The sequence below is a fragment of the Chamaea fasciata genome, unplaced genomic scaffold (genome assembly GCF_029207755.1).
Source record: "Chamaea fasciata isolate MVZ Bird 193981 ecotype frontalis unplaced genomic scaffold, bChaFas1.0.hap1 SCAF_2, whole genome shotgun sequence".
NCBI lineage: Eukaryota > Metazoa > Chordata > Aves > Passeriformes > Sylviidae > Chamaea > Chamaea fasciata.
The window spans coordinates 76,575,466-76,603,440 of record NW_027094087.1 but is presented as its reverse complement, the minus strand read 5'-3'; the positions used below and the strand labels follow the sequence as shown (position 1 = coordinate 76,603,440).

Below are 27,975 nucleotides of genomic sequence, written 5' to 3'. Positions count from 1 at the left end.
CCCGCACCGCCCGGGGCCAGGCGGGGCCCCGCCGCCGCCCTTAAAGCCCGGCCGCCCCCGGCGGCTTCCTTCCCTCTTTCCCTGCCTTCCTCCTGACTTTCAGCCCCAAGCGCTCCGGCAGGACCTCGCCGGCGACATGGGTAGGTGTGGCGGTGTGGGATGGGGCGGCCCGGAGTGGGTGGCGGGGTGGCGGTGCCCGGGCCGCGGGAGGGATGCCGCCCCGGGATGAGCTTCCCTCCAGCCGCTTCCCTTCGAGCCGGGTGACCGTGCCGGGTTGTGAGCTGGCAGCATGGCCAAGGGTCTCACCCGGCCAGGGCTGGCTCTGCTGCTCGGTGTCGGTCTGAGGAAATCCCCGGCAACTCTTGGGTCTCTGCTCTCCTCTTCCTCCGGGGCAGGTCTCCTTCTGGCAACGCTGTGTCCTGGTTTATACCGCCCTGCCTTGAAACCAGAGTGAGAGCCGAGAGATGGTGCCTCGGTCTCTGTAAGCTCTGTGAGCTGAGCTCCTGGCCGCTAAGGTTTATCCTATACTACAATTTTAAGGCATGTGGAGCTTGAGATCTGACCACAAGTTAAATGGGGTGTTCCTTGCAGATGTTGAACAATGCTTTTTCACTTAGAGTGTTTGCCTAGGGTTGACCTAGTGTTTTTTAAAATACATAGATACACAGTTGGAAGATTCAGATAAGGGTAGAACTCATTTATCTAATTTATCCTGAAGAGTTTTTCCTGTCTAAACTGCAACACCAAGTAGTAGAGATACAAAACCAACTTTTTTGCAATGTATCTCTCCTTTGCCCTTTGTTGGACCTTTGGTCCTGCAGTGTCTGAGTACATTGATGTCTCTCATAGTAAGCAGTTTGTGGGCTGGAGAAACTTTGTCTCACAGAGAAGGAACCTGGAATGCCCAACCTATATCCTATAAAAACCCAAAACCAGCCCATGAAAGTGCCATTGCATCTTCAGCAAAGCAAACCTGTGTTCTGGGGACGAGCAATCATAGTACTGAGCAGGCAGAACTTGTCAATGGTGCTACAAGGGGTGAACTGGGGTCTTGCTGGCTTGGGCAGACAACCAGGAAAATGGTGATAGCTCTGTGAAGAGAAAGAAATGGGATGCAGCTCTGTCTGCTCATTCAACATCAGGCTTGCTGCATTATAGATTTCCTTGGATGATGTTTGTTTTGGTGTTTTTCTGGAACAGCAAGGTGTGAAGCAGGGACTCCTGGAAGGGGTTGTCCTGATGGTAGCAGCATCCTTGTGAAGGTGCTGTGGGGGCTGCTCCAGGGAGCAGAGGCAATAAGTTTATCTGTGCCCCCCCAAGTCAGGTGTCAGGTCTGTAGGTTTGCTTGCTCTGGAGCCAGAAACATCCTAGATGACAGTATGGGTGTGTACAGGAATGTAGAAGGAAGCATTTCATCCAGGCAGAGCTGCTGTCATGGCTGCATGGGGCGAGGCAACGTGCTCCCATCTTGTCACAGACTGGGAGCTGCAAGAACTGCAGCATCCACTACATCCCTGTGTCTACAGGGAAGGAAGCACACTGGTGGGAAGGGGTTGGAGCTATAAGCTAAAGCCTGCCCCACCTGACCTGCAAGGCTGGGAAGAAGAGAATGGCCCACTGGTAATTATTTAGATGTGGTGCTGAAGCCAAGAACTGAGTGGCTGCTGGCTTTACATGTCTTAAAAAATATTAAATATCTTAAGGGAATACAAAGTGCACAACTGTTTAGAGCTTTCTATGGAAAAATGCAGAGCTCTTGGGTATTTTGTGGTGAAAATGAGCAGTTCTGCAGGTCATTCTTTGTGCGGAAAGAATAAGAGGGGCTGAAGGTTGCCCCAAGGAGGGACTGCTCCAACATGCCTTTAGCAAACTTCAGATATATCACCGAAAATGATGCAAAATGGTGGGTGCTCTGTGCTTTGTAGGTCAAACCCTGAAGCTGCCTGACAGTGGAGTCGTCAGTTTAGGTGCCTGTGTTGAAAGGCTGGCTTTAATGCTATCTGGAGTTTCCCCAACCTCCTCTGTAAAATGAGACCAGAGGGCTAAAGTCAAAATTGTATCTTGTAAACATTGAAGTAAGATGATGTTGTCTGAAAAAAATTGCCTCTGTGATGTCCTCTGTGTAAGGTTTCTTGCAGAGGTGATACTTTTGCCATCAAGAAAGCAGAAAAAAATCCAATCCCAACCAACAACCAGATCCTAAATATTTTTTGCCCAAGACTTAGCTAAGAGACAAGAGTCAGCTGCCCAAACTGTTTTTCTCTGTACATGTTATAAAAAAACTGGCAGTGTGATGCACATGTGCTGGAAAGGCCAACAAGTGGAAATAAGGAGCTGATATAAAACTGGGCTATTGCTGACACCTCAATGTCCATTGGCGTATCTGCTCATGTGGGTTGTGGAAGGGACATTGCCAATAGCTTAAACAACTTGTGTACCTGCATGTGCCCTGAACTGGGTATGTTAACACTTTCAGAATGTTGCTTGCTCTCTAGGAAAATACATTCTTGAATCACCTGCATAGTACTACTGTCTCTGTTGTTAAGGTATTTGTCCACAGCAGTGAAGGAAGGAATCGGAATAATCTATTTAGTGATTTCTGAAAATTACTTTATTTAGTATCATGTCAAACACTACAGTGTTGCTGTCAACTGTTTTCATCTGTTGTGAACTATGGACTAAATTAATGATTTTCATGAACATACTTTTCTTACAGAGATGTATTATGACCTGAATTGATTTACAAGCAGGGATTTCAAAGTTCACTTCTTGTACTTGGTCTTATCATAATGATAATGAGCTTGCTCATGTGCTTTCATGGGAAAATGTTGACATCTACTATGTGGGCATGGGGCCTTTATCTGACACAGCAAAAGCTCAGCCTTCAAGCCTCTCTCCTGAGCTGAGGAAGCCCTGCAGGGCTCTACTTGGAGCGTTGCCGGGGTAGATGGCCTGCCGAGAGCAGCTGGGAGTGACTTCAGGGCTGCAAGTAGCTGTCTGCTCTTGCTGCCCTCAGTGGGACCCCCCTGTGCTTCCAGGTTTTCCCAGGTTAATATTCTGGTTATGGGAATGCCTGCTAAAGTGAGTCACTCAGCTGGGGCTGTATATTCAGTCCTCCTTTCAGGACTTGACCTCCTTCCCTGGCAGGGCATCTTGAGTCCGTTCTTTATCTTGACTTGCCTTTAAGGTAACATCCCCAAGAGAGAGTTGTAGCAGGACTAGTCGTCTGTGGGTTGGTGGTTTACCACCACCTTGAATGATGTGTGGTCAGCAGCCATGGGATGCTTTGACTTATCTGTCCTTTTGAGCTTCTCCTGGGAGTGTACAAGTTTATGTGCACCCTGAAAAGCCAAAGCCTATCAAGGGAAGTTTTGCCTAATAACTGTGGAAAGTCTCCCTGCAATAAACTGAAAATTTACTCACCATGACCAGTACTGTGTTTATATTTCACTATGTAATTAGAGTTAAACCTTTTTTGAATCTTCCATTGATTTTAAGGGAGTATTACTTATTAGTTGCCATTAACTTGTATTTTGCCTTTTTTCCTCCACAGGTGGAAAAACTGTTGGCAAGTCGGTAAGTATTGCTTTCCCTCATAAAAAGTTGCTCTACTGACTGTTTTTGGGTTACATTGTTTTAGTAATGTTAGTTGTGCCCAAAATAAAAATCAGCCTATAAACATACATTAAATGTATACAATAATGACTTACTGGCCAACATGTGCAAAAGCAGCCTAGTAATTTATTAAGTTCTAGCTAAGCATTAGTTTACTCATCTCTGTGATAAAACATCTGAAGAGCCTTTGCTGACTGAGCAGACATTGGTAGGGTGGAGATTGGTCCCTGGAGCCCATCCTGCTTGTGGCTGACTTATCATCCACTGCTCTTGAATCTTTGAACTGTTAGTGACATGTGTCTCAGCAACCCTAACTCTGCCTTTGCATTTCTTATCTTGCAAGCTTTTACTTGCCAGTGGCTTTTACTCAGCTTAGTGGCTTCCACAGCAGCCAAAATCAAAGCTGTGCAGCAGGGTGGTGGCATCCCTAGGGCAGGGCAAGGTTACAGAGGGCATTATAAAACATAACCTTCAGGTTACCTTTATGGTGGTGGATCTGGTGTTCCTGACCAATGAGGGTAACAACAGAAAAGGGTTTGGTAGATATGTGGTGTATGGGCACATGAATACTGTAACAGGGGACAGTAAAATGCAAAGCAAGGGCAAGTACACGTCATATATTAAGCAGGATGGCTGTCTCTTCTTGCTTGTAGCATCTAGTAAAAACAGAAGGCCTGTCACCTGAGAAAGATCCAGTTGCTTTCTCTTGCCTGCCCTTGTCCATGCTCAGCTCCAGCTGTGGCATGCAGACCCCCTCCAGTTTGGGGGCAGCCAGTAAAAACCCACCAGTGGCTGCTGTGCCAACATGGGCAGGCAGGACAGTTCCACCAGGCAGAGAAGCACTAGTGGCTTGAAACAAAAATCTAGCCTTGCTGGATTGTGACCTCCTAAGATCGGCGTGTAACACCCGCCTAAAGAATGAGGTCTTGGGTAGGGTGATGGCAAAACATCGGGGAGGTTTGTGAGAACCCCAAGTAGTCAAAAGATTTTAGTGAGGTTTTTTGAAATTCGGATGGAGATGGGTCCCACCAGCTCCTGGGCCAGGACTGCTCTGTCTTTCTTTTCCTCTGTAGGCAGGACAGACATGGGGAAGTCTTTGCTCTGCCTCAGGAAGAGACATTCCCTCCTCTCCATCTGGGCCATTCCCAATTACAAGTCACGCAGCCTGGGTTACTGTTTCAGTAACTAATGTGCTGAACCAATGCTTCAGTGTGTGACCCTCCATCCCATGACCATTTGCATGGCTTAGGGGAATGCTCTGTGGACAGGGCACAAAGCACTCTTCTGTGTGAAGAAGAGCCCTCCAACACCTGTGTCCAAGCTGGGAGCAGCTGTCTTAATCTCCCAGTGCCTTCTGCTGAAGGAAATGGGCAACTTCAAGAGAATTTTATCTAATTCTGGGATGCATGTAAATAGTCTTCCTTTGGAGACACCTCTTTCTGCCCAAGGAGGATGTGATAAATCAAGAGTGACAAATTTAGATTTAGGACTCAAAACGTTTGTGCTCTAAAGCTACAGGAGCCCCACCTGGCTCTTGCCTCAGCTGAGATTGGGTTCTTGCTGTGTAACCTGTTATCAAACCGCAGGTAGGATAATGCAGTATGTACTTGGTTCTGCAAACAGCAAAGCTCAACGCTGTTCAGGCTTCTCAGGCATCCTCACGACTGAATCAGATCAGTCAACAATGCTCCTGCCTCTTATTTTCATTTCTTTTACAGAATTCCCCAAAAAAGCCTGTTGTAGCACCCAAGTCTCCAAGTGTTGTGTTGTTTGTTGAGACTTTGCTGGAGACACTGGCTCTCTAATTTACTTGTGTCAGGCATGATTAAGGTTTTTCTTTCCTTTTGATCTGCAAAGTTAACTTCTTCCTGTTTCACACAAAATAAAGACGAGTTTCATTCCTAAACCTTTGCAATCCAAACACTGCCATTTTTAAATTAACTGTGTGCGTGGAGAAGAACTGTTTTGCCTCCGGAATGTTCTGAAACATCTTTAAAATCTGATTTTTTGCTACTTGTAGGATTAAACTCATAAAAAAAATTCAAAGGGAGGATTATGTTTAAATTACATCCCCATTAATTTTAATAGAAATTATATAATATATTCATCCACTCTACAAAGACAAGTAGGTGATCAGAAATTAAACTTCCAGGTCTAGTGACCATATCAGATTTGTACTTGATGTATGCCTTTTAACCATTGTCTCAATGGCAAGAACTGCTTGATGATGACCATGGATGTGCCTGTTGCAGCAAGTGAAGGCTCGGTGAATATGGCAGCCAAAGCCATGCCATTTTAGGTCAGGAATAAAGTCCATTCTATTATCAGGTCTGAGAAATGAAGGATTCTTCATCAAGCAGAGTATTTTTAAGGATAAAGAGTTTTCCTGAGAGATTTGTTTGAATGAAAAGTTTAAATGTTTATTTGTTTTAATTACAGGCGCCTAAAAATAACCCCAATCTTCTAACTGGTATACTGCAGGGGTTTGGCATTGTGCATTTTTGGTTGGCTTCGGGTTTTGATTTTTGTTTTTCCAAAAACTTTGGCTTTTTGAATATTTTTTGATACCAGTCAAGATTGCTGTAAGGGTTATGTGCTGGAGACCTCAAAAGTCAATAGTGCAACACTTGAAAGTCGTTTCTAGCCTTGCTAAAGGTCTCTTGCAAAGGGCAGGTGAGAAGTGTGCAGACCTCTGGGGACCAAGAGAGTAAAGTGAGAACTGACTCCTGGTTCAGGTAAACTACTGTCATGCCACAGAAGCCTGTGCAGCCTCTGGACCCTGAGTACCTACTAACACCCACTGAGTCCATGTTGAGCTTGCTTAAGCTGTGGGTTGCAGTGAAGAGTGTAAGTCTGGGTTGCGCAGCTCTGAGCTCACTGGTCTCTTGCCTCCAGGTGCTCTGCCTTGGCTTCCCTGTGAGCATCTTCTTCATCGTCATCAATGAGTTCTGCGAGCGGTTCTCCTACTATGGCATGAAAGGTATGTCCCTTGTCTCCTTGTGCTGAGCATTAGCCAGGCCTGACCTGGGTTTGTAACCCGTTGCTTTGTTGTTCTTCCTACAGCTGTGCTCACTTTGTATTTCACACGTTTCCTACACTGGAATGACAACTTTGCCACTGCCATCTACCACACATTTGTTGCTCTGTGTTACTTGACACCGATCGTTGGAGCAATCATTGCGGACTCTTGGCTGGGAAAGTTTAAGTGAGTGCTTCCTCAGAAAGCAACCCATGATCTTGAAAGGTCACCTGAAATCAGTGGTGCTTAAACCATCACCTATAACTGCAGCTGTGAAGAACAGCCTCGGTGCTAGTGTTGACTACTCCAGGATAGTACTTTTTTATTTCACCAAAGCTTGGGGTTTTAATTGATTCAACTCAAACTTGAAACTGCACTGTGAATTAACAAATGTTCCAGTTCTGCTAGTTGGTTAAGCGTGGTAACATGTTTTCCCAGCATGTTGTATGTTTTTCCTCTCACCTGGAAAATATGTAAGCAAACCTGAGGAGAGTATTCACCAAGCTGTGCAAACAGGTACTGAGCCAGTCTCTTTACCTGTTGCAAGGGGCCAATGAAATAGTGAATTGCTGTGTTATCTGGTGTTAACCGGGCCTTAGAATAAGTTTTAAAATCCTATGTGATTTCAGAATTGACAGATTAGTGGGGGGTTCTTACTGAGTAGCAATCCTTTCTCTAAATGATGTCTTCTGTGTCTTTAGCTGCAGGCTAGTTGGTCAGGATAGTACCACTGAAGTGCTTTGAAACATAACCAGATTATTTCCAACAGCTTTATCTCCCTTTCCTTTCCTGATGTTTTGATTCTAAAAGTGTTTACTTTGCTTGAAACAAAGCACAATGAAGATTTTATGGAGGGTTATGAGCCATGAATGTAAGCAGACTTGCCAAAGGTCTCCCAGAGATTAGAGATGTGCAGTCAGCTGCACTGTCTTCTTCTGCTGTAGTGACAGCCCCTGGGAGCCCAGGGCTGTGACCACGGCGCTGTGTGCTCTGTGCAGCTGCTCTGACCAGTGCAAACTCACTGCAACTAGCAGGATGTGTTACAGATTGCAGCCTAAATATATTGTGAGCTCGCTTGTTTAGATGCTGTGGTTTATTTTTGAAATTTATTTTGGCTTTTACTTGTTTTATCAAGATGAATCTTTGCAGACTTTGCATCTCTTCTCATTTGGTACTTGGATATGCCAGTGCCACAACTGAAAGGCCCACACCTTTAACAAGGAGCTTGTTAGGATGACTTAAACAAGAGCAAACATGCTTTAGGGTACAGCATTGGGGTTTAACACCCAAAAATGCAGCAAAGTGTCATGAGGAAGGCTTAAACAAGAATTTAAAAAACTCTAAGATGACAAGAGGAAGAGGAAGTTACCTTAGCACTGTTAAGCACTCTTAAAGGAGAGACTCCAATCTTCCACAGTCCATGTACTTTATGCAATGTCTGTCAAGGAGCATGCTGGGACCCACTCACATATTGTTGGATCTGAATTTCTTGGGGAAAATAGTACAGAAATCACAGTTATTATTTTTTTAAATTGTGTGCCATCAATGCACTGCCAATTATGTAAGTCTTTGCAGTGGCTTTATAAGCCCAACAAACAAAACGCGGAAGTTTCTCTCCTGATCAGCTCAGGTTCAACTTCAATTGGAAACTTTTTCCCAGGTTGTTAGGTAATTAAAGTAACTCTATGAAAGTGCTATTAAAAAAATTACCCATTCAACTGTATCTAGTAAATACCATTAAACAGCAGACTTCTATTTGCCCCACTTTATAGATTTTTTTTACTCTGCTATGGGCAATGGCAATTTTAAGTCAGAGAAAGCTTGTTCAAAGGGAGGGGAACTCAATATCCCTCTTGTGTCAGGGTGCTGCTCCAAGCTTGCTCTGAGGATATCTTGCCTATGTCGAGTAGCTGGATTTTTCTAGGTCTTTGAGCATTGTCCTTCATGATCAGGCCTTACACTGGGTTTGGGACTACTCCTGAAAACGGGGTTTGTAAATAATTTCACGTCATTGCATTGTGTTCTTCCTGCTTTTACTCCAAACTGGAGACCTACGTCTGTGCCCGTTGACCAGAGGCCCACCCAAGGACACAAATGAACATGGGTTAAACTACAGCCACGTACTTAAGGTCCAGCAAAGTTAAAATGGAATGTGTTTTTACTTACAAAAAAGAGGATTGGACCTGAAGGCCAGGTTAGGGGGGCTGATGATTATGCAGTACTATCATCCTAGGCACCTCCTGGCAGAGGAAGTCCGGCTGAAAGCCTGCAGCCTGCACTCTTCAGTCTTGTTCTTACTCAGATCTGAGTGTAAAAATGTTGGTGCACTTACAGCCAAGACAGTGGGGGTATAGAGTTGTTATTCACAACAGCGTTTCAGGGGAATTTCCATGTTTGACACAGATTTTTGATTTTTCTTTACTCCTGGAACTAAAATATAAAATAACATAGCGAATGTCTAATGATACTTAAATCAGTATAAATTTCAGATTTTAGTTTTGCAGAGTAGTCCATTTGATCTTCAGCATATAAAAAATATGAAAACAACATTATTGAGTCAGTCATTAAATAGGCAACCACTGAAGATATTTATATATTTCCCATGACCTAGTGATACCTATAGAATCCATTTGTTATCTTGCCTTGCTTAAATAATTAGAGGCTACCTAGAATAATTATAATAATAAAAAGAATAGAATTATTGTGGCAGTGATGTGTGGCCAGATTTTTATAGTAGCTTCTGACAAGTTCAGTTCATAACTTACTGGATCTGTTAGTTGTTTTCATTACCAGGAATCTTTAAAGTAAGCAGAAGTCTGCATTAGCTGTGTAATTACCTGTGTGTAAGTGTGTTAACATATCTAAGAATATGTATCTTCTCTCTTGACAACAGGACCATTCTCTACCTGTCCGTTGTCTATGCAATTGGGCAGGCAGTGCTGTCTGTGGGGTCCATAAGTGACCTGACGGATCGTAACCAGGATGGCTCTCCTGATAATGTAGCAGTGAACATGTGAGTTGCCTTGTACACCTATTTTTTTCCCAGGCTGGTGAAGGATGGGACAATTTAAATTTATGCTGCTTGAATTTCAACTGTCTTTCAACCAGTCTATTATGTATGCTGTAAGAACTAACAGAAAATTATTTTTTTTTTCTTTTCTCCTTTGTTCCAGTGCTCTGTCCATGATTGGCTTGATCCTTATTGCCCTCGGTACTGGTGGGATCAAACCTTGTGTGTCAGCATTTGGTGGAGATCAGTTTGAAGATGATCAGGTAACAATGTCTTCCAGATTTTCAGTTATACAGACACTCTAAATAATGTTTGATTATTATAGTACTCTAATAATATGCATGTTTAGCCAGGTGCATTACTGCAGGGTTTTCCTGAGGAGCTGAAGAAGGAGCTGGTTAATTATTTGTCTTGAACTTTGAAACCAGAGGTGCTGATTTTTTGATCTAGGTTCATCATTGTGGTTGTGGCTAAGCCTTTCTAAACATCTTTCTGTTTTTACTGTAGGAAAAGCAAAGAAGTACCTTCTTTTCTCTCTTTTATTTGTCCATTAATGCTGGAAGTCTCCTATCTACTCTAATCACTCCAACTCTCAGAGGTAAGGTCACATGTTTGTTGACAATTGTTAAACACCAGAAAAGGAGTGTTGGATTGCAGTCCAGTTAGGTTTAAATTAAAGTTCTGTTCTCTGACACACTGGAGTTATCTAGCAAATAAGTCTTCAGTGTGTCATCCAGCTTCTCAGGGATGAGGTACTCTCAAAAACAAGCCAGCTGAAAACCTCAATTGCCTTTAGGATCAGAAGTACTAGATCTGAAAAGACATGCCGAAGCTAACAGCCTCTATGCCTAATGCATGTTTTAATTCCACAAAGGTACAAATGTGTCAGCTCTTCCAATACCTTAAAAACTACCACACTAGAAAGAGTTGTATTGCTTCCTAAGAAAGGAAGGAGAGAGAGAGCCTTCTCTTCTGGAAGCATGCCCTTGCTAGTACAGAAGCATCTGTGCATGCAGGAATATATTAATCTGTGTGAGAAAGTAAATAATTTTTCATATTGTTAAATAAGAAAGTTATGTTCTCTTTTGCTTGTAAAGAATAGCATGATCCTAAACAAAACCCAGCAATTTGCTAACCTATATGCACAGGGATTTCTGTGACAAGCTTGCAGAGGTGGTGCCGTATGGATGCACTTGCCAGCAATTTCAAAAGGCTGCTTTTCTCAAAAGCAAAGGAACAGCATGTGAATTCTGGAATAACCCAAAAGCACTGGGCTAAACTTCTGGCCTTTGGATTTCTTGCCTGGAAAAGACTCTGTAGAAGAGTTTTAGATGTCTGCTTAATGCAAATTCTATCCTTTCCCAAAAAAATGAAGTAGAGATGGATGACGGACAGCATGTAGTTTACTTCCTTGCTGATACAGGGTGGAAAATACCTTGGAAAAAAATGACAAATTGAGCTGAGGGAAGTGATTAATTGTTATGTCCTGCAGAGGTTTAACCAGAAGAATAATACAACTAAATCAAGACATTAATTATCTGCTAGCTAATTTTTTTTTCCAACCATACTCTAATGCTCCTCTTAGAAGAAGTATGGTGAAGAATGTAATAATTTTGTTTAGTCTTTTATTTTATATTGCTGGTAGCTATGTTTGTACTTGGAGCATCCCTTTAGGATGTGTGCTTGAAGTCGATAGAGTCAAATCTGTGACCGGTGCCAAGGAGGGGAGGGGGCTGGTGATTGGGATTTTTTTTTTCAACAAACTACACTTATGTTACTGGAATCTTTATTTATGAACGTAGCCCAAAACTTTTGTAATCTAGTTCCTTTCTCACTAAGGACATGCTTTTGACCCTTCTAGTGTAATTCTTCATGTCTCAGTGTAAAGCTAGATATAAATTTCCTGTGAGGAGATCCTGAGAGGCATTAGCCTGTTTGCCCTGGAGAAAAGAAGGCGAAAGAGGCATTTTATCAAAGTGCAAAAATACCTGATGGGAAAGAATAAAGAGGACGGAGCCAGGCTTTCCTCAGTGGTACCCAGTGTCAGGTCGAGAGGCAATGAGCACAAACTGAAACACAGGAGGTTCCCTCTGAACATCAGGAAATGCTTTTTCACTCTGAGGGTGATCAAGAATTGGCACAAGCTGCCCAGAGAGGTTGTGGAGTCTCCATCTGTGGAAATACTCAAAAGCCATCTGGACACATCCCAGACAACTGCTTCCAAGTAGCCCTAGTTCACAGGGCACTTGGCCCCATTGATGCCCAAAGGTCCCTTCAAACCTCAACTGTTCTGTCATATTTAATTCCTCTTCCCAATAATGAAAGATAAGTTGGATACTGATCCTCCACTCTGACAAGGTCAGCAGACAGGTTTGTTGTTCCCCCATGATTTAACAGTGAATGCAAAGAACAGAAACCATATGGAAAATATCAGCAGTGCTGACTGGGACTTTTATTTGATGTTGCTTTTTGCTTCAGCTTCACAGTGTGGCATTCATGCCAAACAGGAATGTTACCCACTTGCTTTTGGAGTTCCTGCGATCCTCATGGCTGTTGCCTTGGGTAGGTGAATCTCTTGCCATCCTGTTGCCTCGGTAATTAGATGATAACAATCTGAGAAAAATGAAGATGTGATAGAAATCTCCAGATATTGACCTCTAATACCTGATCATTTCTGCAATTTTTGACTTGTATCTTTTTCTTGTGTGGGGAAGTGAGTGGGATTAATCTGAAGCACTCACTTTTACAGAAGAGACTGATTTACCAGGAGAGTCAGATGGGGCTGGGGTGAGGCATGACTATATCTTTGAATTATGTACATTATGTAAATTACTGCCTATGTTTCTTGGATTACTGGTGTGTTCAAATAGATCTTTTGAATGTAGGGTGAGAACTCTCAGAAAATGTGTTTTGGACATTATGTCTAGTCCAGGATTGTAAACTGTATGAGATGATTGTCCCTGCACTGGAGAGATCCCATACTTGATATGTCAGTACTTCGCAAACACCTGATTTTTTACCAGCTATACTACGGGTCACTCCCTGAGCCTTACTGTTGACCAAGAAACTGGGGGTACCATTATGTACTACAGTATCCCTCATGGTCCTTGTCCTTTGAGCCCACCTGGCTACCAGTGACCTTGCCTTGCCCATGAGCCTGGTCCAGGTTGGACAGCGGCTGTGGGGGGTTTGCCTGTGTCCTGCCCTACATGTGGGACAATGAGGCCGAGCAATGGGCCTGGGCCTGGGAGCAGAGGACACCTTGGTGTGTCCTGCAGTTCAGGTGGAGCTGCAGCATCCTGAGCTCCTGAAATAGAGCCCCTACAGCAGGACCAGAGTCAAGGACCTAAATGGCCCTTGTCTGGACCATCCCTCAATCAAGCTCCCACTGAGAACTTACTGTAAGGGTTTCCAGATTTAGTTCTTTTGTCTTGAATAAAAACAAACTGCTGGTATTCATTTGATTGGTTTTACTGTATGATAGTATGTGAATAGGCAATTGCATTGCTTCTTAGGAGGCTTATTCCCACCCTGATTAACTCCTTGACTTACTGTTTCCATACCAAATTATTTGCCACTATTTTAATTTAATCCTGAGTTGCTTTTGGTTTCTGTTTGCATATTGTAGTTGTGTTCGTAATTGGAAGCAAAATGTACAAGAAAGTTAAACCACAAGGAAATGTAATACTTGAAGTTTCCAAATGTGTTGGAGTAAGTACTGCTTACATTCCCCAAACCCCTGGCAGCAATTCTTAAAACTGTTCTGTAAATGTGCCTAAATCAGAAGTATGTCTTAATATAAGGAAAGTTTCTGAAGTTTTTTGCTTATTACAGAAGGCTTCTTACTGACATCTCCAGATTTAGACTGCCTTTTTATGCATATCTTGATTTATATGTGCATTTATACACCTAGAAAACAAAATAAGGTATCATTGTTATGTAAAAGCTTATCCCAACTTTTGGGAATCATTCCGTCGGTGTTTGCACACCTTTATGCGGAAAGAGACAAACATGCCTTGAGTCAAGAGCAGAGCTACTAGTACATCTTATCAGCAAAATCTTTTTACTTTTTAAAAGAACATTATTTACAATGTAGAGGCTTATTGATCCCCACTGTGTTAAGGAAGTTCAGGGGGTTGCACATCAGTGTGAACCTGCAAGGAAAGGAGTGGAATCTACATGAATAGCACAGCATGTCCCAACTTTGGAGTGCCTCCCTCAACTTTGAGATCACATTCATGTACGAGTTTCTTCATTGTCCATTGTTGTGGTTTGTCATTGGCCAAATGCCAGACACCCATGAGAGTCATTTGCTTAGCTTTTTTTGCTCTAGCTGGGCAAAGGAGAGTGAAAAAAATTGACAAAGGGCTCATGAGTTGAGACAAGGACTGGGAAAAAAAAAAACACTCCAGGGGCAAAACAGGTTCAAATCTGAAGGTATAAAATAGATTTACTGTTAACAGAGGTAGAGGAGGACAGCGGGAAGCAAAATTTAGCTTTTAAAACACATTTTCCTCCACCCAGTCCCTCTCTCCTTCTCACCGACAGCACAGGAAGACAGGGCATGGGGTTCTTGGTCAGCTCATCATTTGAGGTCTTTTTCCATTCTCTCAGAGAGAGGAGTCTTTTTTCTGCTCCGCTGTGGGGTCCCTCCCACATGCAGTCATTCCAAAATAGTTGTGGCATGGGTCACTCATCCACAGGGCGCAGTCTTTTAAGGATAGGTTGTTCTAGCTTGGAAGCAAGGGCTCTCTTTATCTCTGGCAGCAGGGGCTTTCTCTCTCTTTTCAGATCTCCCACTAGACCGCAGCTTTCTCTAACATTCACCTGCTCCGGTGTAAGCACTTTCCCCATGGGCTGCAAGTGGATTTCTGCATCCCCTGCAGGCTTGATGCATCACAAGGGGACAGTTTGTTTTACCATAGTCCTCACCATGGCTTGCAAAGGAATCTCGGCTCTGACACTTGAAGCCCTTCCTCCCCCTCTTTGCTCTTCGTTGACCTTGGGTGTCACCATGTTGTTTCACCTCATGTCCTCACTTCCGTCTCTTTTCTGACTAGAGGAAAATCTGTTGCTTGTAGGTACCATTGCCAACAATTTCCAGTAATTCAAGGATTGTTGCAGGATCCCACAGCACAGAGAAGTTGATCTTGTCTAGGTCCCGCATTGGGGAATTGCTTGTCATGCTTGTGCTGTCAGCCTGCGGTCCTGCCACCTTTGTGTCTGTGCTGGTTGTGCTGTGGCACTGGTGTTATTCCAAGTCTCTTCATGCAGGGCACTGAGGAGGAGAAGTTGCTGCCACCTCCCCTGCCCTTTTCACTTGCAGTGTGGTTAGTTAGGGGCAGTTAGGCAGGGCCACACCGAGTCAGTGCATTGCTGCAGGGAGCACTGACATAGCACCTCCCCACCACTGGGGAAAAAACCACACGTGTGCTGTTTGGATTTTCTTCTTAAATATGTCATCACAGAGGCATTACCAGCCTCTCAAATTGGGCCAGTAGCTTGTCCATCTTCAGACCCATCAGAGATGGGCTCTGTCAGACATGGTGGAAGCTGTGGCACTTCCCCACTACTAAAATATCAGGCTTTGCCAAACCAACACATCCCTACAGATCTGCCAGCTTTATACAGCCCAGCCTATTGCCTAACTTGTAAGCACTGTCAAAACCAAATATCTGTAGGTGACTTTGGCCATTGCTTAGAGTGCTGCTCCTAAGGCCCAGCTTGGCTGTGCATGTTATTCCATGCAGTGAATCTCAGGAGCTTTGTGGGACCACATTTCTGTATATTCAATGTCAAGGTATGAGACATACCTACAAGATGGAGCTTCTCCTAGTAAAATGTATTCCTACAGCCATTCATCTCTGAAAACCTGTGCATATGACACTACTCTGTTTACTGTTGTACATAAGTAAATCTGAAGAAGGCAGATCTTCCAGCTTCTAAAAGCAACCTACATTGAGAGAGACTGCTCTGGGCTGTTTGGTCCACCTATTCCCAAGTACACGTTTTTGTTGTGTGAGGCCTTAAAACAACATTCCCCATGATGATTGGAGCAGTTAACAGAAGTCAAGTCACCTTTAGCACCCTCTAAACACAAGCAGTCAGGAGCATCATCTCTAATGGCAAAGCAGTTTATAGTTTAAAATATTTCTAGCCCCATTAAACATAATTCTGTCTCTCCTCAGTTTGCCATCAAAAACAGGTTTCGGCATCGCAGCAAGGAGTTCCCCAAGAGAGAGCACTGGCTGGACTGGGCAAGTGAGAAGTATGATGTAAGTACTGGTGGGGCCTCCTGTGCTGTGACATATGCTGACCCTCAGCTTCTCTCTGTCTGCTCTGATCCATTGCCTCATGCACTGGGCAAATAGTTTTGGGCTTCTCCATCGTTCAGTATCTGATCTGACCAAAGGTCAGTGCTCTCCTGGCATTGCAGGTTTTCTCCTCAGCTCCTGTGGGAGAATGCAGAGTGACTCAATGCTCTGTGTAATCATAGGCTGTCCAAGGAAATTCAAGGGAGATGTAAAAAAGACTTTCCCTTGCCAAACAAATACAAACATTTAAGTTTTTTGGTTAGAAAAATAGCAAGCATTATCTTTCCTTCTCTGCTTCCTGTATCTCATGGCTGCAGAGGGGAAAAGGGAAATGGTGCTACCTGTCATGGTTAATGCACAGGGCCATACTACTTGTCTTGGTATGAAACATCAGAATTAGGTTTTGGAATTTCAGTTTAAGTAGGTAAACACTGCATCACCTCCAGCCTCAGTAGAATTGCTTATCATGATTCTCAAAGCCCATAGTGCCCAACTTGTCCCTTGCCTGCTATCCACTCTGCCCTGTTGCCAATGGCAGCACAAGCCTTAGCCTGTCACCTTTATTTTCCTTTTGCCTATATGCTTTGTTCTTACGTGAAATTCCTCAGTTGCCTATCGCTCAAATGCCCTCTTCCTAGAAAAATAACGTGGCACTAAGTGCTGACTCTCATGCTGCCAACAGTGTACGTGCAAAGAGGCCCAAGTCTCTCTGGTATCAGTCACCTTTAACTAGCAGCCCTTCCCACACACACGAGCAGACTTTGTACTATTTTTATAGAAATCATCAGATGTATCCACATCATGCAAAGTTGCATGTGTGGGTAAACATGACATGATGGGTCCTTACCTGTTGCTATTATGTGAGTACCAGTCTGGAACTGTCTTTTTTTTTTTTTTTTTTTTTTTTTTTTTTTTTTTTTTTTTTTTTTTTCCCTACTTCCCTTTTTTAAACCAATTCCTCTTGTGTACTTTTTTTTATTTTCTGCAGAAACGACTGATTGCTCAGACAAAGATGGTGTTGAGGGTGCTTTTCCTTTACATCCCTCTCCCCATGTTCTGGGCAGTTTTTGACCAGCAGGTAAGTAGAAATTGTTTGGCTTGGTAATTAGAGCTGTGCCATGTCAGTCTACACACTCTGAGGTCATGAGACATAAAAGGTGCCTATGGGAGTGTGGAAAAACAAATTCTTTATCCTGGTTTTATTGCAAAAGGGCAATCACTGAGTCATGTCAGTACAAGATGATCTGCAGCCAGGGGCAATCTCGGTTTATCTGAGTACACCCAGGACAGATTCAGTGACTGAGGCCTCTCCAAATCCTGTATCAGCCTGGGGCTCAGGATAAATCAGTAATTTAAAGCTTTCTTAGTGCTGTTGTTTCTTCAGTTGTCAGTTGAAATTTAGGGTCCTAGTGTAAATGAGACAGAGAACCAGGGTTTAAATGATCTGGATGTCAGTTTGCTTAATCACTACCGCCTTGTTATAAATACCTTACACCTTCAAGCGGAAGTATAAGCCTGTAATTCCTGTTCACTTGGGGGACTGGGTGCTCAAGACTCACAAAAGCAGTGTTCATAGTTAAGCACTGAAGTATGAATTTAGGAAGATACTTGAGAGAACCAGGGGTTGAAAGCTGGCTTGGAAGTTTGGTCCAGACACCTATATCCTACTACTTCAGTCCAATGCCTGTAAGCTGTAGCTGACAGTGTGACCTGTTAAAATTAGGCAGCTCTGCTATGAAATTCAGAGCTCAATACTCATTCCATGGGTAATATCTCAGACAGTGCTGTCAAAAACCTGCCAAAGGTTTTTGACCTGCTGTCAAAAACCTCTGTCAAAGAGGGCTGCAGGCAGGTTAAGCCCTGGCTTGTCTGCTGGCTCTGGTGTGCGTGAAGAAAGGATGGATGTGTGGGCTGCTCAGGCTCAGGCCGGCGGCACATGGGCCCCGGGGTGCCTTCTGTGCACAGCAAACAGCAGTGCCCTGCACAGGATGGCCCTGCCCTCTCTCCAGCTGATTTCTGCATCTAAGCTATTTTCTGCCTTATTTTATAAAACAAGTAAAAGAAGCAGAATGGGCCATGAGGCTCACTTTGTTCAAAAGTTTACACTGCAGTATAAGAATACTCCCATAGGAAGCTAGCTTTACTTTTTGCTGTATTGCATGTCTTTTCCAACCCTTCATTTATGAAAACAATTCAAAAGGAACTTTAGAACATTGATTTACTGTGACATCTAATTTTTTTTCTTCTCTTATTAAGGGGTCAAGATGGACACTGCAAGCCACAGCAATGAATGGGGATTTTGTAGGTTACTTTTTATTCATTTTCTCTTGAAATGACACTATTCAGACCCATTTTATTTGTTGTCACAATATTAAAAACTATTTCTTTTTTTCTTCACCAGGGTTTTCAAATTCAACCAGACCAAATGCAGGTACGTTAATTTTCTATCTGGCTATTTCAAGCATTTCTGAAAGATTATACACATATTGCCCTTACTTATAAAAAGCATTTTGAAAAATACTTAATTTTTTCTCGTGTTCATTTTCCCCAGATTGTGAATCCAATCCTGATTGTTACAATGGTCCCAGTTGTAGATTCTTTGGTTTATCCTTTAATCAAGAAATGCAAGCTGAATTTTACGTAAGTTGATGCAAATGTCTGACTTCAACAGAGGCTCATTTTAGTGGTTTCTTTAACTGGCTTTTCCAGCCCTAATGTAACAAGAGCAAGCATTCAGCTAAGGATGAAAGACAAGTGTATTTAAAATGGTTTAATATTTTAAAGAAATTAAAATATAAAAATCCAGAATACTGCAGATGGTATGTAGAGGCACCACAGACTAGAAGAGGAGAATCTAATAGAAGAGTAACAACGCTTTTCAGTTAAGGACAAAATCTTTTGATCGCAGGAGAGATGATCTTGACTGTTTTCCGTATCCCCTATGTCTACCCTCTCTCCTTCCTGAAGAATAGGAGGTAGAGATGCAACATACATCTAAGCATTTGCCATGTTTTGGGCTTAAAAGTAACTGAGACCTGAGACATTTCCCCTTCAATCTCAGTTGGGAGTCTGGCTCACTAGATCTGTCTAGGTGGAGCTTTGGGGGCATTACACATTATTTTTCGATATTGGTGATGAAGTGATTAGCAGTTGTAAAAGTGCTTGGAAAGGCAGAAGAGAATAAAGTTCTTAAAACAATTTTCAGAGAGCTAAGGTGCAATGGTGTTTTTCTGTATAGCTGTGAAAAATCTGGGGTGGGTGCTGTGCTGGAAACACTGTCATTCATTTGTGGATATTCTATGCTGGATAAATGATGCCACAAATGAAATAGATACCTAAATCTATCCTTACAGCTTAACTGCATGCCAGTAGATGTCTCCTAATTCAACAAATTTCCCTGATGGTTTTTGTTCAATCTTATTTAAACACAGCGATGTGGAGACAAGTTGTTACTCTTTTTTTTTTAAAGGCATATCTTCTCTCTTTCTTGTTTTACATCCAACAACTGAATTGGATTGGGTTTTTTCTTCCCACAAAACCAGATTTTTTCAGGAACCTAATAATTATGGTCAGTCAGTGTTTGAGCACAGCAGATGCAGAGTAACATGGTATTAAGATGCTGCAGGAAAGATGTATGTCCTGATGGTGTACCTACGAATTGAGAGGTACCTAGCTTAGCAGAACACTTTCTGTAATAACATCAGCCCTTCAAATGGTGATAATGTGCAAGTTGTGGCCTTTTAAGTTTCCCAGAGTGGAAGGAAAAAACAAGCAGCTGAAGGTTTGAGTTGGCACTTCCCTTAAGTCTCACATGTCTTTTGTTGTACTAGGCCCCTGAAGAAGATGACTGTGGGAATGTTCCTCGGCTCTATGGCTTTTGTTGCTGCTGCCCTTGTGCAAGTTCAAATAGATGTAAGTTCAGCCACACATGAGTATTTACTATTAATATTTAGTTGTTAATTCAGGAAAAAAGGTGTGTTTAAGGGGAAAATGAACCAAGACTCCTAAATTTGGAGCCAATCATATAAGCATAGAAGTAGAAGGAGGGGAAAGACATTGCAATACTGTGGTTGGTGTAGTCAAATTAACTTGCAATGAACACCATCCTGCAAAACATCACATTGCAGTTAATACAAATCATACATTAAAGGCAACCTCAATCTTTAAACTGAGACTAAAATCTGAAAACCACACACTTGCTTGGCCTACCAGAGGACGACTTTGTATGTTTGACCTCTTCTGATATTTAGAGTGGAGGTGAGGTATTACAGTCTGGAAAACATCATCACAGCAGGAGCAAAGATGATACTTGTTGAAGGAACAATTTGCCTCCCCTAACCTTCCTTGACCCAAAGGGAGCTGCCATGCCTGAACCCGATGAAGCTTTCGCCTGTAGCTGGGAGATTGGCAACACCTCTGGGTGCCAATCCGTTGCATCCCAAGATCTGAACAGCTATCCAGAGGTGTCTGTTGTGGATGACAGACTTCTTTCCTAAGGCAGCTTGTGAGACTAGTAACAAAACCTGACTCAAGTTTCTTTTCTTCTGTCCTATAGAAAACCTATCCAGTTTTCCCTGCAGCTGGGCAATCTCAAATCAAATTAATAAATCTGGGTGCTGTTCCTGCAACAGTTCAGTTCCAGCCTCAACTTCAGACTGTGGATGTAGCACCAAATGAGGCAGTAAGTAAGGGGAGATGAGAAATATTTAAAAATTAATTAAAATTAATTAAGCTAAAAAAAATCTACTGGAGTAAGTCGGAGTCATTTTTAACTCACGGTTCAAAATGGATGGAAACAGTAACTATGTCAATATCTGAAGTATTGCTACTTTGTTTTGTCAAGAGTAGGTTTTTTTCCAAGAAACTTTCATAAACTTAAGTGACTTGGAACTAGTTGAAAATTTCACTCTTGTTAAAAAGGTTCCATTTCCTAAAAGTAGCTCCTTCCTTCAGTAAATATACAGTCAGCTCTTGTGAGTTGCTGCTATTACTGTGAGGAGTGACTTATCTGAACAGGGAGCTGCTTCTGTGGCTACATCACACATTAAGCTTCAGATTTTGCTGCCAAAGAACTTTTTCAGGTTCTCATACAGCACAGCATTGGTAGTTCTGCTGACAGCAAAATTGGGTGTTTCTGATGGATGCTTTTGATAAGGGATCTTAGAAAGTGTGTTCTCTAATAGCCTGGAGTTCCATTTCCCTTTAAGAGGAGAGATCCTTCTCCAAACTCCTCCAGATTTGCCTCACATGGAAACAGTTGTGAGGAGAAGATAAGGTCACCCATACTGTATACTGACAGGGGACTGATGTAACCATGGTAGATACATGAAAATGAAAGTTATAGAATGCTCTAGTCCCTATTATATACACTTTACCATCCAGATGTGGATTATAAAGTGCTTTTGATAATCCTATAAAACAAAGGGCCCATTTTAGTGTAGCACCAACATGTTTATTAATGGTTTAAGTATTTTATGTTGATCAAATGTGTTTTGAATATTTTAAACATGTCACTTCTACTTTTTGGAAAATAATGCATCGCATCTCATGCTAGTGCTACCTCTGTGGCTAAATAGAATTTCACTTGGTCGTTATGGTAAGCCTGATTTATCTGGAGCAAGATACAGGAAAATGTAACAACTATTCCATAGTGCTTGTGGGAAGCTCATGTAACTTTGAAGCTTGTGTAACAAATTAAATTAATAAAAAATAACGATCAAATGGAATTAATGCTTGATGTAGAAAACTGATGAAAAATGAAAGTTAGGGTATGTTCATTATCTGTGACACTTCAGAAGTAATGTGTAAACTTCTGACCCTCCCCAGAGCCCATCACATTCCCTCAAAAGTGTAAACAAATATGCAGTTGCACAGAAATCCATAGCAATTTGTCTTTGTAGACTGGCTACATGACATTTGAGACTTCTGAGCTGCAATCATTACACATAACTTCTGGAAATGTAAATGAAACTAAGCCTTTGGGGCTGCTAAAGGGAGGACGTCACACTTTGCCATTTAAATGGAGTCTGACGGCGATCGATGGTAATTTGGTAAGTCTGCTTATTTTTTAAGATATATATCAATGTTTTGACAACCATCTATGTGGAGTGTGTGAACTGAGAGGACAAGCACTGGATAGCTTTTTCCTTTGCCTTATTTTCTGTGTCTGCAGTACCAGTAAGACTGGTGAGCTGCAGAGAGCACACGAGGATGTCATTTTAAAAATTTACCAATTTATTATGTACCTTGACAACTACCCTTCCACCAAGACTGGGATGTGTGGTCATATAGTGTTTTCTAGTAGATGTGTGCTAGTAGGACCCTAAAGAGGAAGGTCTGGAGTCCTCCTCTGAAGCCTCTGTTAATTCCCACTGCTGTGTAATGCTGCATGTTTAAGCTGTTCTTTGATGCCAACAATATATTTTGATAACGGTCTTTTCCTCCAGACACATGACAACATCACATCAAAACCAACAAGCGGAAAAAGTCTTGTCAGGTAGAGGTTTTTTTGTGTCTAAATTTTGACAGTAGTGTGACTCTCTCTTCAATCTGTCTTTTGGTGGACTCTTCTTGTTGAAGTGTAGTTTTCAGTACTGTAGGAACTCATGTCTTGCTGCACAGGTCACTTGATGTTTTAGGGGATGGGATAGCTTCTGAGTTATGATTCGCTTAAGTTATCTTGCACACCTGCTTTGGGTATAATTTAACTAAAATTGGAAGTGTATGCTTCATCCCATTACCTAGACTTTTTTTATTGGACAAATGGCATGGATTACATATCTATACCTCCTTTTTAATCTTAGGTAAGAAGTATCTTCCTACTTCTCCCTTCTTTGCTTTTCTTCTACATCTCCCACTTGTAGATGCATTACCTACTGGTTGTAGTAGTGGCTGGCTTTTGATGTTCTCTGAAGGCAGTGGGCTCATGAGGGGGTCTAACTGGCTTTCTGTATTAGCTACATTTCTGGGAGATTTAGAGTTGTTTCCAAAATGTTAATAGATTAAAAAAAATAATATAAAAAAGAGTGCATTAAATGGGAGGACTTGATACTTCTTGTGCTGCCAATATATAATTAAAAGTAAAACCTGTATTTTTTGACTTATGCATGTTTTGTGTAGTATTTAATCGCTCTTCTGTTTTAAAGGTTCATAAACAATTTCCCTTATACTGTCAATGTTACTATGGGTGACATGGATTTTGGACCACTGGAGCCTCTTTCTGTCAGTAATTACAGTGACGTTCCAAAACCAGACATGTAAGCATTTTCCTTTATCCTAATTTAATCTCCTAGACATACGTGTACCAGGGAAAAGGGCACAGAGCTTTTTCTAAATAAATAATACACACAATTGACTACACCTATGGTCTGAACTGTGGGGTTTGTGTTTTTTCTTTTTCAGGGTATATACCATTAGTATTTCAGCGCCTCAGATGCCGTATTGTGAAACTGTTTCAAAGACATTTGGATATGGCGGTGCCTATACCATTTCAACAGATGATGTGAGTTGCCACTTGTTGGATGGCCAATATGAGTTACTTTCCATGTTGATACTTTTCTTTAATTAAAAAAAAAACTTATAGAATTATTCCTCTTGTCTTTAATCCTTTTATTTCCTCTTGTCTTTAAGTATACATGGTAGAATTCTGGTATCTTAAACAGGACATAAAACCATTGTTAAGTATAAAAATAATCATGGTTATGAAAATAACATAATGCAAGAATTCATGACCACCACTAATGGCTTTAAATCTTTAGCCCTGTTAGACACTAGAGATTTGCATGACGACTGCTGTAAAAAAGCTATGCTTTATAACTCGGTATTCAGTGCTTTATATGCAATATTTATTTACTCTGAACTTTCAAAATGATTATAGAACTGCTTAGAATGCCTTAACTGTGCACGCTCATTATTACTGTTCCTAACATGCTATTTTTATTTCCAGTGTGTTGAAAAGGAACTTAAAATAAAATACTTTGAGGATATGGCACCAAATACAGTCCATATGGCTTGGCAGATCCCTCAGTATTTTCTTCTTACATGTGCAGAAGTACTGTTCTCTGTCACTGGGCTGGAGTTTTCATACTCACAGGTAGGTATTCTTCTTCTTATGTTACGAATCTTGGTGCAAGTTAAGATCATCTTTGATGTATTGTTTTTTAAGTGGTGGTTCTGTGCCGTTGCTTGGATCAACTCTGTCCCTCACAGCTCCTAGAAGGTTTGTATAGACTGATGCAAGTTGGCTCTGTTTCACTAAGATTTGGTGTTTTCCATGAAGCTATGCTGAATTATATGATTTGAAGACTTGACTACCAGTCCTCAAATTTCCTTCTCACATGTGACTTTCCATTGAAAATAAGTGCAACTGTACTGCTGCTGTAAAACCAAACTGGAGAGCTCTCAAATATAAAATGTGGAAGTTACGGGCACTTTATCTCCATACCAGTTTACTCCATACAGCCTTTTTGTTAGCTTTTTATTAGTGTTTAGTTATACACTTTTAATTGCCTTGTCTTCTGACTCCAGTTTATTAGCTGTGTGTATTTCTTCTCTTAATTCTGAATCTAGAAACTGCAGTGATGGAAATGTTGTGAGGTGTGGTTTGCTAGGTGATGCACTCAATTTCTTCATGTCACGTGTGCCATGTGTTCCTGAGATGTAAAATATGCCTGTTAGTTATTCAGTGTGTATAAACTAAAAGGTGTTAGTGTGCTAGTGATCTCTTGCTTCTCAAAGCCTTCTCCAGACCTGTTTAGCTCTGTAGCAATTTTTAATGTCAAAAAATAAATAAACAAAAAGCCTCAACCACCACCAAAACCTACCAAACCATGAAATCCTCTTCCCTGCAGAGAAACAGTGTTTATTGTAAGGTAAAGAATGCAGTAAATGCATCAGAAAATAAGTGTTACCACCAAGACTTAAATGTCTGTCTCTACAGGCTCCATCTAACATGAAGGCAGTGCTGCAGGCAGGATGGCTGCTAACTGTGGCTGTTGGTAACATAATTGTCATTATTGTGGCTGGGGTGTCCACAATCAAAGAGCAGGTAAGCATGCAAGCAGTAGGTGTGCTATTATATTACGCAACGAGAAAGCAGTTCTAATCCAGGGGGGAATCATGGCAGATAATGCAAAATAGCTTTTCAGCAAAGGTTTCTGCTTACCTGTTGTTTGTCATCTTTAACTCTTGTTGTCAGGCTCCTTTGCTTGCAAGCAGCAATTTCTAGCATCTCTGCAGTAAATTTCTTCTCACAGCATAGAAAGTCTGTGAACTTTTGAGCTGAAATTCTGCATGAATGGAATCAAAACCTACCAAAGTTCTGTTAATTGCTAATGAGCCTTCACCTGCATACCACAGCCTTGCCATATCCCTTCTTCTGGCTCTGCTGGTTTCAAACCTCATTCTTTGTGGCATAAAAGTTGTGGCTGTCCTGGTGAAGAGCAGTTGTACAAGACTATATTTATTACTGATGTTCTGTAATGAATTAAAATGGCTCTCTGAGAGAGGGAAGAGCTTGTCTCTGAAACAGTTCTGGCAGTTTGAACTAAATTAAATCAGAAAGAGCATGAAACAGAGATGTTGAGGCTTTTCAGTTTCCGGTCTTGATCTCTGCCCATATTTGTGGTCACTAGGTCAGCAGCAAAACTTTTAAAGTGGAATTAGAACAGTGCCAGCCTGGTTTAGAGTGAGATTATCTGACAAAAGGAGGGGACTGAGTTTCCTTCTCAGTCTTTCATTCAATTCCCAGTTCCTCCAGGGAAAGGAGACTGCAGAATTTTTCAGCATTCACAGAATTTTGGCCTTTCATTGAAGGTAGAAATGCTGAAAGAGCCTCAATTCTGAGTTGCTTTATTATTTATTAGATGCTTAATTAACACTTAATCTTGTAAGCCATGTGATACTTGTTATGTATACTCAGTTTCACATTCTGAGTTTACTTCCTGAAAATACTAAAATGGTGTAATACTCTTGACAAATGAATATTGGTGGATAAATTCTTCTTTTTTTTTTCTTTTTTTTTTTTTTTCCAGTGGGCAGAGTATGTGCTGTTTGCTGTCCTGCTGTTGGTAGTTTGCATCATTTTTGCTATCATGGCTTCTTTTTATACCTATGTTGATCCAAATGAGATTGAAGCCCAGTTCAGCAAGGAAGAAAAGGAAGAAGACAAGAAGGATCAAGATGTCAATGAAAAGGGAGCTGAAGCTGATTCTCGAATGTAAAAGGTGTATACAAGGAGTGTCTTTAAATTATGGAAATCCCATTCACTCTCCTACAGTCTGAGGAATCAGGGTATCAGTAATAACACCTCTGGATTACATGTCTGGTGGGAGACATTTAGCAAAAATGTTTTAACTTAAAGTGCAGCCTCTTTAAGGAAGCAATAGGAAAATGAGTCTCTCTTGTACTGAATGTGGTATCCTGAAGAAACTCCAGCAGAATTTGCACTCTTAATGTACCTCATTCTTAAATATTATAGCATTGGAATATTGAAATCAGACTTGGAACTATTGGACCTTTCGAAAAGATGTATTTTTATATTGTATTTCAATTTTATATTGTGAAAGAAACAAGACTTGCCAAGAAGTGCAATTGAAGCCAAGCTCTCTGCATGATCTCTCTAGCATCACTGTTACTTGAAAACAGCAGGTCACACGTACCTTAAATTCTTTTGTACTTCCTTATAGATAATGGGAGCAAAGCTCTGGCAGTGATCAGATTAAAATGTTGTTTGTGTTCCAAGTAACTTGGATGTGCACTGTAATATAATGCTTTATCTGCCTGTTAACTACTCATTTAACTCATGTTATGTCTTTAATTAAAATCAGAAGTATCCACTCACTTAAACTGATATCAGCAAATGACCTTTGGAACAAGCAAGAGCAATAATACCTGTGTTATAACAAAACAATGAAAGTATTTTAAGAATATGGCTTACAGTTGCATGTTAACAAAATTCAATACCACCTCCCTGCTGCCTTTATCTACACACTCCATCACTTAAAGCTAATGGATCAGTGCTGTTTCTTTCTATCTTAATATACCATAACAGTTACCAAATTTATCCTAGGGGAAACTAAATTTTGCTGCTTAATGGGACTTGCTCCTGTAGTCCTGTGCTCCATGTTATGGAGTACCAGTGGTGTGCATGTTGTTTTGATAATTCTCATTCTTTAGGGTCTACATACTACACTTTTTCCAGTAGCTTGGACTCACTGGCCCCTCCAGTAGCCTGGCCAGACTTTCAGCTGCTTTCATATCTGTCTTCCAATGCTCTTATCCTATTTTACAGCAATTCCATTTTGGCATTTGCAAATGATGACACAGGCATCCATATTCAAGCAATGGGTGTTGTGCTTGCACTGGATGTGCATGGGCCCCTGTGCTCCCTGTTCCCACTGGAGTTGCTGGCACCTAGGCTTCCATATGCACTGAGAACAGAGTCCCTCACTCACAAAGATAGTTTCAAAAGGCAAGTCCAAGGTGCTCTTTGCTTGTGTTAGAGGTAGTCCTGTTACCCCGTAGCCTGTAATCCCCTCTTGGTCTCTCAGGTCATCTGGGGAGAGCCTTTCCCATGGATATGTGATACTGCGTGTCACCCAGCCAGTGGAACTGAGGGTCTACTGTAACAGCCACAGGAGCAACTGGCTCCCTGCCATCCTCTGAGGAGTTAAGGGAATTTTAATACCAGCTTTATTTATGGCAGACTAGCCAGCATTTCTTTTGCCATGCAAGTTAAGCAAAATAAATTATCTCCTAACTGTATCCAATAGAATAGCATCTTCTACCTAGTACTTCATCAGTGCCAGGTGGAATGTTTATTTATCATTTTAACACTACCTTTTATTCCCTTTGGAATACAGTTCATGTGTCTAGTTTTTATACAATAAGCTGCTGTCCCTTAGTGCTTTAGCAAACCCACTAACTTGTCTACAATATGATGGATATGGTTTATGTCCAGAAAGCAAATAATACTGTAAAATTAGCTAGAGAACCTTTCTGATGAGGAGAAAACTATC

General features: G+C 41.6%; 1 protein-coding gene across 1 annotated transcript; it reads left to right on the top strand.

Moving 5' to 3' along the window:
• Positions 1-87: 87 nt before the first annotated feature.
• On the top strand, positions 88-26,702 carry SLC15A1 (solute carrier family 15 member 1). The gene is made up of 23 exons (XM_066176388.1): positions 88-140; positions 3,554-3,576; positions 6,511-6,595; positions 6,679-6,820; positions 9,528-9,647; positions 9,808-9,907; positions 10,152-10,242; positions 12,123-12,206; positions 13,273-13,355; positions 15,833-15,919; positions 16,947-17,036; positions 18,215-18,259; positions 18,360-18,389; positions 18,510-18,598; positions 19,789-19,870; positions 20,514-20,639; positions 21,859-22,008; positions 22,405-22,454; positions 23,104-23,214; positions 23,360-23,459; positions 23,904-24,050; positions 24,897-25,004; positions 25,990-26,702. Exons 1-23 carry the CDS (start codon positions 137-139, stop codon positions 26,176-26,178), a joined length of 2,136 nt encoding a protein of 711 aa, XP_066032485.1. The 5' UTR covers positions 88-136; the 3' UTR covers positions 26,179-26,702.
• Positions 26,703-27,975: the final 1,273 nt, after the last annotated feature.

Coding starts and splice junctions, on each gene's coding strand:
- SLC15A1 (XM_066176388.1), top strand. Junction 3,577..6,510: donor GAAAAACTGTTGGCAAGTCG/GTAAGTATTGCT, acceptor TCTTGCCTCCAG/GTGCTCTGCCTTGGCTTCCC. Junction 24,051..24,896: donor TGGAGTTTTCATACTCACAG/GTAGGTATTCTT, acceptor CTGTCTCTACAG/GCTCCATCTAACATGAAGGC.